The sequence below is a fragment of the Pelodiscus sinensis genome, chromosome 1 (assembly GCF_049634645.1).
Source record: "Pelodiscus sinensis isolate JC-2024 chromosome 1, ASM4963464v1, whole genome shotgun sequence".
In the NCBI taxonomy this organism is placed as follows: Eukaryota; Metazoa; Chordata; order Testudines; family Trionychidae; genus Pelodiscus; species Pelodiscus sinensis.
This window is the reverse complement of record NC_134711.1, coordinates 206,798,614-206,811,075: the sequence shown is the minus strand read 5'-3', so window position 1 is coordinate 206,811,075 and position 12,462 is coordinate 206,798,614. Positions and strand designations below refer to the sequence as shown.

The following is a 12,462-nucleotide window of genomic DNA, read 5'->3' as shown; positions in this document are numbered from 1 at the left end:
ATCTTGCATAATTTTTTATTTTGCCAAAAATTCCATAAATCCATGTGATACTTTGCAGCTGCCTCCATCTTAAGCAAAGTAAACCAGTCCGTGGATCCCTGTGAGAACTTTTTTCGGTTTGCCTGTGATGGGTGGACATCTAATAATCCCATTCCTGAAGACTCATCAAACTATGGAGTTTATCCTTGGCTGAGGCAAAATGTGGACCTCAAGTTGAAAGGTAAATATATTCTTTCTGAAAGGAGTAAGAACTCTTTTCATTGCTGCTTGTCAGCTGGCTTAAATGGAATGAATATTGAATCCATGCCCTTCCTTTATTTCAACCAATGTTGATTAACAGCCAACAGAACAACATCACTTTCTCTTTTTATTACATTTTTGTTGGTGCTTTTGATAAGAGTATGTTATCAAAAAACAACACTAAAAACCACAACAACAACAATCAAGAGAAAATGTGCGTGCGCGCAGAAAGAACATTTCTTCTGGCAACCCAGTACCCATTGTGCATCCAACAGAGAATGCTATCAAAGGGAAAGATTGCAGGATGTGATCAGATACCTTTTTTAGGCTGTTTACTGTGGGGAAATTTACAAAACATTGTCTCACTGGTTCATTTGAAAGGGAACAGACTGATGAAAAACTATGTTTTGCAATGTTTTGAGTATGTTTTCTTCATTGACATAGACGAAAGATCAGATTTTTGTACTCTGCTTCATTTAAATTCCTTACCCAGCTGGTATATAAGGCCTTGAGGTGTGTGGCTGCCATTAAAATACTTGAACTGCCATCAGAAAAACAGAAAACTGTTTAAAGGAACGTGTGTCTATGGAGAAAAATAGCCTGAAGTGGATATGTGTAGGGAGGTAGATATTTTTATCTGAATATGACTTGATTTTGCACCGGACTCTGTAGCAGTGCCACCTCAGCAGGAAGTTCTACCAAGGAAGAAGGAAGAAGGATGATTGTTAGGTAGGATAAAGTGCTAGATTTTTATAATCTTGACTAAAACTGTGAGTCATGTAATGGAAGGGAGACTGTTGTGCAAGATTTAATATTATCCTTTAAGTGCCTTAACATAGTACAGTGAAAATGTGTTGCTGAAATAAGTCTGCTCTGAGCACAGCAGAGTAGAGAGTGATCAGCACTTTTGTGTTGCAGTAGCATAGACTTATTGGATTTATCGTCCTCAGGGATTTTGGGGTGCATCCTATAAGCTTTCTCCAACTAACTTTCTGCAGTAAGGGCAGCTTACAGTGCATTTTCAATTTGGATACCACTCTCTGCTTTTATAACTGTGCTCAGTTAAAACACTATAGAACATGATCTAATATGATTGCTGGGTTGGGTCTTTCTTGAGGATGCCTCTGTCCCAGTGAAACCTATTGCTGGAAGCTGGTTTAAGTTGTACTTTCCTAATCTTACTGCTGCCAGCACAACATATCAGGCAGCTTCATGTCATGCACAGATTGCAACCCTACGTAAACTGGATTTAATGAGCATTATAGCAAGAGACTGTGTGTGCGTGCGTGTTCCCCCTTTAGACCAGTGGGCAGGGCACTTGTCCTGGGACTCAGGTTTGAATGTCCATTTTAGAACAGAGACTTGAACTCCATTGTCCCCCACCCAGGTGAGTGCCTTGATCACCAGGCAGTGGGCTATTCTAATCTCTTGTACTGAAGGGGCTCCACTTTATATATACAGGCACTCTTCAAGTTACAAGCTTCCACACATCCAAACAAAAGCAGGCCTGCTGTCTCAAGGGAGCAGGGAAGAGGCACAGGTGGTGGACAGCAGTGCAATTGCTGGCTGAAGGACTCCCAAAGAGCAGGAGGTAGTCGTGTCGCTAGTGGTTAGAGGGAAGGGGTGATTTGAAGGAGAAGCTGCTGCCTCTCTCCAGCTGCTGGCTACACCGCCACCCTCTGCTCCTCCGGAATCCTCCAGCCTCTGTTCACTGCCTCCTGGTGAATGAGGACAGGGTGCAGCTCACAGTGGGGAGAGAGGGTGGCAAGAGCATGGGACTGGCCAAGGAGCCAGTGCAAAGCCCACGGGGCGGGGGAGTGGGGTGGAGGGAAGTGTGGCAGGCGGGGAAGCCCAGAAGTCCCCTTCGGAATCTCCATCTACCTTCTCATCCTCTTCGAATGAAACCTGCTTTTCCTCAAGCACCATCATTCAAGGTTGAATAAAAAACCAGTTCTACTATTTTCATTGCACATATACAGCAGTTCAGCTACCTGATGGGTTAAATAGGCTTTTGTGGGCTAGCCCAGGAACTTAACTATTAACCACACTGTTTCTATGGGAAAATGCATTCCGAATTCCAAACAACCAACTTACAAAGGAACGTTTGGAAGACAATCTGGTCGTTAAGTTGAGGACTTCCTGTAAGTGCTTAAATATTCATTAGTGCAGCAGCTCCCAACCACTGGGCTGCTGGCTGCCGGGCCGCAGCAGCTCTCGGGGCTGCGGTGGGTTATACTGCCCAGCACCTCCCCTCCCACTGCGGCTTGTGAGAGAGGCGTGTCCTGCTCCACCTCTCAGCCAACCAGCACCAGGTGGAGGTGGCGTCTCCTCCCATCCATGGAAGAGCAGTTTGCTGTGCAGTGGGAGGGCTGATCAGAACCTGGCATGGCAGCCTTAGAGCAGCTGGGATCTGGGCAGCAGTGCTCAGCTGGTAGCAGGGAAGCAATGCAGGGCTAAGTGAGGAGACTGGGGGCAACGGGGATGTGCCTAGTACTGGGGCCTCTGGAGATGAGAGACGCTTAGAGGCAGGGGGCTGGCATTGGGGGGCTCTTGGTATGAAGCTAATACTGGGGGGAGGCTATGGGGCAGGGCTAGTACTGGGGAGCTCTAAGTGGTGGGGGGCTTTAAGAGGCAGGCAGCTGGCACTGGGAGGCTCTGAAGGTGGGTGGCTGGCGCTGGAGGGGTTGGGTGCAGGGAACTCTGGAGTCAGGCAGGTGCTGGGGAATAGTGGAGGGGTGGAGGACTCTGGGGGTTAGGGCTGGCACTGGGACTTTTTATACTTCGGCCCAGCAATCCCATTCACAAATTTTGGCAGACAGGTAATGTTTTATTTACAAATTTGAATATTTATTTGCATAATGAATATGTAAATATTCAAATAAAATGTTACCGGTCTGCCAAAAGTTTGTGAATAGGTTTGCTGGTCTGTGGTATAAAAATAGTTGGGAACTACTGCATTAGTGCACAGACTTGGCTTGAAGTCTGCCCTGTGCCAAGGGAGTGCTTTAACCACTAGCCTATTCTGCTCTCAGTCTTTCTAGTTGAAGCAGAAGAACTTTGTTGAAATACAGTAGAACCTCTGTGTTACAAACACCTCAGGAGTTGGTAGTGGCTTGTAACTGAATTGTTTGTAACTTTTGAACAAAGCATTAAGATTGTTTTTTCAAAAGCTTACAACTGAATATTAACTTAATACAGCTTTGAAACTTTACTATGAAGAACAAAAATGCTTCTTTTAACCACCTTAATTTAAATTAAACAAGCACAGAAACTGTTTTGTTCTCTTGTCAAACCTTTTTAAAACACTCCCTTTATTTTATTTGTTTTAGTAATGTTCAGGGCTCGACAATTAGTGTAATCTACTCACCTGTGGCAAGTAGATTACAAACCTGCACAGCCATGCAGCGCTGTCAGCTCATGCGCAGTGTAGTCTGCGCATGCGCAGCGTGCCGAACCGCGCAGCTGGTGAGCGGGACTCACTGCCACTTGGCGAGCCCTGGTAATGTTTAACACAGTATTCTATCTGCCCGCTTTTTTTGGTCTCTGCTGCTGTCTGATTGTGTACTTTTGGTTCCAAATGAGATGTGTGATTGAGTAGTTTTGTTCTTAACTCTGGTGTTCATCACTCTTGAGGTTCTACTGTGTGTAAGTATTCCCCATTTTTATTTTCTGATGTTTTGGTTTGCTGGCCAAACTGAAAAATAAATTATTTGCTCATCCCCACCACCTACCTTTGTTTGGGGGGTATTAGCCCTTTCTACAGATCACACTAGTGAAGGAAACCAACCTAAACCCCATATTTAAACACTTTGGGAAGGTGGGTTTACTGACGAGGAGATTGGCAACATGGAAAGAAAAGGGAAGGAGAATGAGGGAACAGGGCAGGGGAGGAGATAAGAGGACCAGGTGTGGAGTGAAGATGAGCTGAAGGGAGTTGGTGGGGAGGGGAAGGATTGGCGCAAACAGCTAATCAGTATGTGGCAGAAAAAGTCCAGTCAAAAATGTAGAAAATGCTGTTAGTGTGCAGAGGCTTCCTGCTTTGGCTGCTTCTGCACCAACCAGTAGAGGAGTCTCTGGCCAGTTTCTCTCCGCAGTTTCCCCCCAGGATGACACAGGGGGTGGAAGTGAAGCATTGCCAGTGTCCTAGGGTATGTCTACACTACCACCCTAGTTCGAACTAGGGTGGTTAATGTAGGCAACCGAAGTTGCAAATGAAGCCCGGGATTTGAATTTCCCGGACTTCATTTGCATATTGCCGGGCGCCGCCATTTTTAAATGTCCGCTAGTTCGGACTCCGTGCCCACATCTACACGCGGTATGGACTAGGTAGTTCGGATTAGGCATCCTATTCCGAACTACCGTTACTCCCCGTGGAACGAGGTGTACAGTTCCCAGTCCCATTGTACAGTTCCCAGTCCCCCGGCTATACCATATTTTATAACCTCCCACTGGTGCAGCAGGGCACATCCCTGCTTTGGCTGCTTCAGCCCCTTTCAGTGGGAGTTAATGAATGCCCAGAACCTTGTGGAAGTCAGGCCCCCTATTTATGGGCCTAAATACAGACTTGAAATATCTAACTTTAGGCAACCATATTGAAAATGGCTTGGGTCTTTTAACTACTCTCAATGGTGCCTTGTATTTTATTCTAGTTGTCCCTGTTTCACATCTAGTTGTAGACCAAGAAAAAACAATCTTCAAAGGACACTTTGCTATTTAAGTTCCAGGTTATGAACTATTTGCCACATAAAAGAAAACTATTAACCTTACTCCGATAATATAATTTGGGCACATTTTGTTGTAGACATGTCAGTCCTAGGATATTAGAGAGTCAAGTAGGTGAGGTAATAGCTTTTATTGGACTAACTTGATATTACCTCATCTGCCTTGGCACTCTAATAGTTCTGGCAGACAGTCTTGTTTTTAGTATTTATTTTCTTTCCTATGATATAGATGGAAGGCAATTTTTATGGTATGTTCTTACTTAAAATAAAATATTTTGGGGTTTCTTTACTAATCTTTGAACATTTTAAAATAGAAAAGCAAACATCAGGAGGAGACTTAGGTATTGGTTTTTGGAAAGTCACGGTCATTGGATTCTGTTTTCAAGGGCATAATGAAAACAGAAGTGTCTTGGTTTTGGATTCATGGACAACAGGAAACAGAGAGATTCCCAACCCTTTGTAGACAGTGGTACAAGGGTTAGAACTGGACTGCTGATAAGCAGTAGCAAAGGAGTGAGATTCAGTGAAGGCAGGATTTGGGTGACACACATTAGAAGCCAGAGATGAGACCACAGTTAGTTCTTTCAGGATGCTGATAAAAAAGAGCCCAGAATAAGGTAAAGAACAAGGCAAGTATCAGTAGTCAGAGTGACGGGAGTATATAAGCAGTCTGTCTATGAAAGATATCTTTGCCCTGATGGTGAATAACAATGAAAGGAATGGCTGAGAGTGGCATTGAAATGAGGTGTCCCTTGGATCCCAGGATTTTCCCAGCACAGGGGCCATGTGGATCCTCCTTTGGCTCTGTTGCAGCATACGATGTCTGCTTATAGGAGAGCATGGATGATGGGTGTCTAGCACCACTTTAACCTAAGAAAATTTAAGAAAAGTTGTGACTTTCCAAATAAATCCATGCATATGTCTGTCTTCATTTTGCCTGTGTCCACCTCAATTGATGTGTACTCCATTTGCCCTCTTCTCCTCATTTATTGCTTGATAGATAAAGAGAGGTCAAGAAAGCTATGTTTTTTGTTTGGGTGGGTGATTTATGTTTTAGTATTGCAAACCTAAAGCCCACACATTTTTTGATTTTCATTTGGTTGTAGAGTTTGGGTTCAGTCCATAGGAATATGAAACAATTGATGGTTTTGCCTTACTCAAAACAAATTCAAACTAAAATGTATAGTATTGTTTCCCCATTTAAATATTTTTCCATACATATATGATTGAGAATTATTTTTTTAAAACAAATAGACCAAAACCTCTATGTGAGCCCCTTAAAACAAAGAGAACAAAAGAGGCCTGGACAAAATACAGCCCAACAAGACACCAGATCCAGCCCATGGAGGCATCAGGGAGCCCCAGGCAGGCTCCCATGCTTGCTCCGCAGCCCCACACACTGTTCAGAAATGTGGTTGCCGGGCTCCATTTCTGTTTAAAAACTGGAGGGGAGGCGGAAAGCTTCAGGAGCCACCCCCGCCCCCAGCACAATCCTACTGGCCAGTTTCTGGCCAGAAACCAGCCAATGGGAGCTGCTTGTTGGAATAACAGGCAGCCAAAAAGAACCACACCCCTTCTCCTTGGCTCAGTTATTCATGGAAACACATGGCTGGGTAGGCAAGCTGGCTGGCTGGGAAACATTTTAAGCTCTGCAAGCCTTAGCTCTGCAGGCAGGCTGGTTTGACTGCTGGTTGGTAAGTCTCCTGGCCACAGCCTGCCTCTGGCACCCCAACCCCTCCCTGCTTCAATCCTCTGCCCCCCCAATCAACATACTCTAACTCGCTGTCCACCTCTTGTACCCATACCTCCTCCCAGATCTGGCACCTCAATCTCCTGCCCCAGATCACAATCCCCTCGTATCCTAGGTCACTTCCCAGACCTCTTCACTCCAGTCCCCTGCCCTAGGTCACAACCACGTCCTTCACCCAAACTCCCTTCCAGACTCCAGTCTCCCTCCTGCATCCCAATCCCTTACCTCAAGCTCCCCTCTGCACCCAACCTCCATCCCAGACCCCACATCTCCTCCACTAATATCAAAGAGTGTGGTCCCCAACCACTTTCCAAAATCTTGGCATGGCCCCCCGTCAAAAATTATTGCCCACTCCTGGACCAACACCTCTACGTGAACCCCATCTAACAACATTTGAACAATGCGTAATGGGTGAAGTCATAACTTATTAAAGTCAATTACAAGGCTTCCATTGACTTCAAGAAGATCAAGATTTCACCCACTGTATGGCAATATACAATAAAACACTCAAATAGCCAAAATTCAGATAGAGTTGTGGCCCCTGAATCTAGGTCAAAGTCAAAATTACACGGCCCCATTTTTCAATTAATGACCTAACATCAAACTTTGATTGATATTTTTGGAATTATATGGAAATTTTATCTGTTTTTTATGTATTCTCTTGTAGTTAACTGGTGATTTGGACTATGTGATGAGAGACAAGGCTGATGAGGTAAGATCTTGTATTGGACCAATTTCTGTTGGTGAGAAAGACAAGCTTTCAAGCAAAACAGAGCTCTGAAGTTTCTCTCTCAAAGGACGGGAGGCTGGCTCTGGGCCCTCTGCAAGGGACAGTTCTGAGGCAGAAGGGACGGGCTAAGGACTAGCTCACCCTCTCCCCAGCCAGCCCTTCTGTGTGACCAGGGCCTCTGACAGCATTTTAAAAGGGCCCAGAACTGCTGGTCCTTTTAAATCTCTGAGCATCAGGGCACCTGTCTCTTTTTGCACCTCGCCTCCATCCATCAGATGTCCTGCTCTCTCATCAACAGAAGTTGGTCCAATAAAAGATATTACCTCATCCACCTTGTCTCTCTGGGTATGTCTACACTACAAAGTTAATTTGAACTAACAGACGTTAGTTCGAATTAACTTTGATAGGCGCTACACATGCAAACCGCTAGTCCAAACTTAATTCGAACTAGCGGAGCGCTTAATTCGAACTAGGTAAATCTCATTCTACGAGGACTAATGCCTAGTTTGAATTAACTAGTTCAAATTAAGGGCTGTGTAGCCACTTAATTCGAACTAGTGGGAGGCTAGCTCTCCCCAGCTTTCCCTGGTGGCCACTCTGGGCACCACCAGGGAAACTCTTCTGCCCCCCTCCCGGCCCTGGAGCCCTTAAAGGGGCACGGGCTGGCTATGGTGCCCGTGCCAGGTGCAAGCCTGCCAGCACCCAGCCAGCAGACCCTGCACCTGGCACGGCTCGAGCCGGCCACCCGCTGCCACCCAGCCCTCCGCCTCTTCCCGGGACCAGGCTGGCGGCTCCTGGGAGCCTGCCCAGGTCTGCAAGAGGCGGGCACCCGCCTGGTCTAGTGCGGAGATCGTGGACCTCATCCACGACCTCCGCACTAGGCACAGAAAAGTGGCCGTCTAGGACAGGATAGCTGCCAGCCTGGCCACCCAGGAGCAGGTTGGCATGAAAATCAAGGTGGTCCACTGAGACCCCCCACCCTGAGCCCTGAGCTTACAATGGCCGTACTGGGTCAGACCAAAGGTCCATCTAGTCCAGTAGCCTGTCTGCCGACAGCGGCCAACCCTAGGGACCCTGGAGGGGATGGACCGAAGACAATGACCAAGCCATTTGTCTCTTTCCATCCATCTCCAGCCTTCCACAAACAGAGGCCAGGGACACCATTTCTACCCCCTGGCTAATACCACTCCATGGACCTAACCTCCATGACTTTATCTCACTTCCCTTTAAACTCTGTTCTAGTTGTAGCCTTCACAGCCTCCTGTAGCAAGGAGTTCCACAGGTTGACTATTTGCTTTGTGAAGAAGAACTTTCTGTTGTTAGTTTGAAGCCTGCTACCCATTCATTTCATCTGGTGTCCTTTAGTCCTTCTATTATGGGAACTAATGAAGAACTTTTCTTTATGCACCCTCTTCACACCACTCGTGCTTTTATAGACCTCTAACATATCCCCCCTCTGTCTCCTCTTTTCTAAGCTGAGAAGTCCCAGTCTCTTTAGCCTCTCTTCATATGGGACCTGTTCCAAACCCCTGATCATTTTAGTTGCCCTCCCCTCTCCCACCCTCTCTCTTCCCCTCACCCACCTTCTTTTCCCAGTCTCCCCGAGTTTTGTTCAATAAAGAGAGTTTCTATTTTTGAACACACGTGTCCTTTATTTTGTACATCAGGAAGGGGGGCTAGGGAGGGGTAAGTGGAAGAAGGTGAGGGAGGAATGGGGTACGAGCCCCCGATGGGGAGGACTGGGCTGGCTCTGCAGGCTCCTCGGGGTGGAAAGTCTCCTGAAGCCCTTTGATTGACCCCCTCTGCAGATGGCAGCCTGCGGCAAGTGCAGCCAGTCTGATGGCCGAGTGCGGTGATGTGCCGAGTGTGGGCACTCAGGGCACTCCAAGCCAGGACTACTTTGCAAGCGGGGAACCCCTGAGAACTGTCTGTCCGGGGTGGAATCGGGTCCCTTTAAGCACAGCCCTCGGCTAGCCTGAGGCAGCAGCTCCACACTCTAAGTCCTAATCTGATGCCCTGCCGGCACTGCTTCTGGCCATCCTTAACCTCAGTTCAGGGTCCACTCAGTGTAGACATGCTAGTTCGAATTAGCAAAACGCTAATTCAAACTAGTTTTTAAGTCTAGATGCGCTAGTTCGAATTAGCTTATTTCAAATTAACTAATTCGAACTAAGTTAGTTCAAATTAGTGCTGTAGTGTAGACATACCCTCTGATATCTCGGTACCAACAACACTACAACTACATTGCATGTACTGTGTAATGTCTAATTTAAGACCACATTGATTTGCAGTTACATTAGGTGCACTTTAAGAGTTTCCCTCAGTTTTACAGAGATTATCAATCCCAGTAGTGTTCTCAGTCTTTAAGGAGTAACTCTCAAAGCCATAGAGTCTTTCAGAGGGAAGAAACATTTTAGATGGAGCTGATGTTGTTTAAATGGAAGATCTTACACACTGCTGCTGTTCACGGTGAGATAAAGTTGAGCTTGCAGTCTTGCTCTGAGATGGTAAATGGATTTCACTCCTCATGACATTTCCTGCTAAGCTATTTCAGTTCCACCTACATTTCCATGTTGATTGTTGACCTTTGTTTGGAGTTTCGGAGCCCTGTATAATCGTAGTATTTAAATGCAGGGTGTTCTTTGCAAATTATGCAAAATTGGAATCCTAAGGTGAGTAAATCAGCACTCATCACCTGCACTGCAATTTGATCAGCACTGTACTATTTCTCCCCTTCTCCTTCCATGTGAAGTCTGGAGAACAACGAGCAGCTGTTTATGTGGCCAAGCAGGAAGCAATAAATTACAAAATTGCGCAAACATTCCTAAATCACAGCATTTCATAGCAGGCTATTTAGAATTACAGAATGATATGTGAAGATGTCTTTCAGGACGTCACACTTAATTTATAACTGTGGAAACAATTTTACAGATTTTATCCCATATTGATCCTGGCATCTATTTCAGTCTAATTTGTTGATATAAGCTTTTTATCATTGCTATTTTCAGATGAAAATCCTTTTAAATAGAATGAGGTATTCCCACCAGGGCTAATATACAGAAACAGAAGCCTCTTTGAAGGATATTAAATATGGTAATTCAAAGAGCAGGAGTTAGACATCAAAGAAAACAATTTTGCAGTGTAGTCAGTCTTTCCCAAGATCATTTGCAAGAATTGTCTGTAAAGAATTGCTTTTTTGTTTACATAATTTCATGAATGTAAAAATATCACGTGAATGCTGAGATTTAGGGGATTTAGGGGATTTTGGACTCTTTTGCTCATGCATTCCTTTTTTTCTTGACAGATGCTAGAATGCAGCATTGAGTAATTGCTATTCTGCTCTGAGGGATCTATTATGCTCTTTTATACATGGCTCCATTCTATCATCCTTCCCCTTTGACTGGCAAATGGTACGGGACCATTTGGATGGTTAGTTCAGGCTACGGTGTCTTTGGTGTATGATTGACCCTCAGCTAAAGACTTGACTCTTAGCCAACAAATGCTGTACAGATGGGTGACTACTCCAGAGTCTATGGAACTTGGGGCATGGCTGAGAGCTAGCTGACTTACATATTCATGATGAGACAGATGTGTCTTTTGGCTAAGATTAAGTTTAGTAGGATAGAGGAATGTATATAACTCAAAGGTGCTTTGAGTAAATTACTTCATGTAACCTATCAATGTTTATGTCTTAATCCGCTGGATCTATTTATCTTATTTTGGTGTATGTATCATTCTTGTGCGTGAAATTATACATATGGAATAGGGACCACTTTATGGGTTTTAAATGTGTGAATGAAAATCAGCAATGGAGGCCTCAGTGTCTGGGCAATCATATGCAAATAGCCTTTTGTCCTTCAGTCTTAGCAGTGGTTGGTAGGGACCAGCCAGGTGACTCCCCATGCAAAAGGGGAATCTTTAAAAACAATGGGAAAGCAGGAGTCTTTTGTCTTTGGCTGGCACACCTAAGGGCAGGAACCAAAGAACCAAGGGTGAGGAACAGCTCTGGTTTTGGAAGGCTTGGCCTAGAAAAAGCAGTTTTTAGGGTGAGTTTGTAGTAAGTTTGTACTGAAGTTTTAGTGTAGAAGTAGCTAAGTTATTTTGATTTTGTAATCTACTTTTTCTGCCTGTTCTCACCTATCACCACTTAAATGCTACTGCTTGTACTTAATAAAATCACTTTTATTTATTATCAAGCCCAATGTAAATAACTATTACCTAGGGGAGCAATCAGTGTGCACATCCCCCCTTTCATTGTTAAAGGGGGCTGGCCTAAATAATTCACTGGGAGTTTTAATCCCATTTGGGGAGTGCTATCCCAGGAAGCTGGGCCCAAAACTGCATTTTCCTTGGACCTGAAGAGATTCAGTGTCTGCATTGCTTCTCTGGGAGACCATGATTCTCAGCTCTGTGCCTTAGCTTGGAGAGACCAGGGAGCTGGCCCTGCAGGACAGGGTGGAGAGAAGCCTGAGAGAACAAAAACGGGGGTGGCAGTGGTCTTTTTTTGCACCTGGAAAACAACCCCAAAGGGTCATCTGTGACCTGTTCCCCCCCATCACACCTGCCTTCAGTATAATGGAGAAAAATTGAACACCACCCCCTTTATAAGAGTCCTTAATACGTTTGAAGACGGTAGTCAGGGCTCCCCTCAGGCTTTCTTTTCTGAAGATGGAACATGCCCGCTTTTGTAACTGTTCCGCATAAGTCAGTTTTTCTAAACAGGTTATCACTTTTGTGCTTACCCCCTGCATCCTCTTCATTTTGTCTGTGGCACCTAAGACACAGTTCTGCAGCAGAGGTCTTACCAGAGCTGAATAGAGTGGAATGAAGTCCTCGCATGTATTACATATAATACTGCGATTAATACCTCCCAGAATTATAGGGGACTTTTTACAATCACACTGTTGACTCCTATTCAATTTATGGTCCACTATAACCCTAAATCCTGTTCAGCAGTACCACTGCATCGCCATTTTGTATTCGTACATTTCATTTTTTTCTTCCTAAGTATAGTACTTTGC

At 45.1% G+C, this 12,462-nt stretch overlaps 1 protein-coding gene across 2 annotated transcripts in view; it reads left to right on the top strand.

The window, feature by feature from the left end:
• PHEX (phosphate regulating endopeptidase X-linked) overlaps positions 1-12,462 on the top strand; it is a 214,720-nt gene that overhangs the window by 8,128 nt on the left and 194,130 nt on the right. For both annotated transcript variants that reach the window (XM_075913320.1, XM_006128759.4), the window contains exon 3: positions 59-220. In XM_075913320.1, the coding sequence (XP_075769435.1) occupies positions 59-220 (162 nt within the window). The remainder of the gene's footprint in view (positions 1-58; positions 221-12,462) is intronic.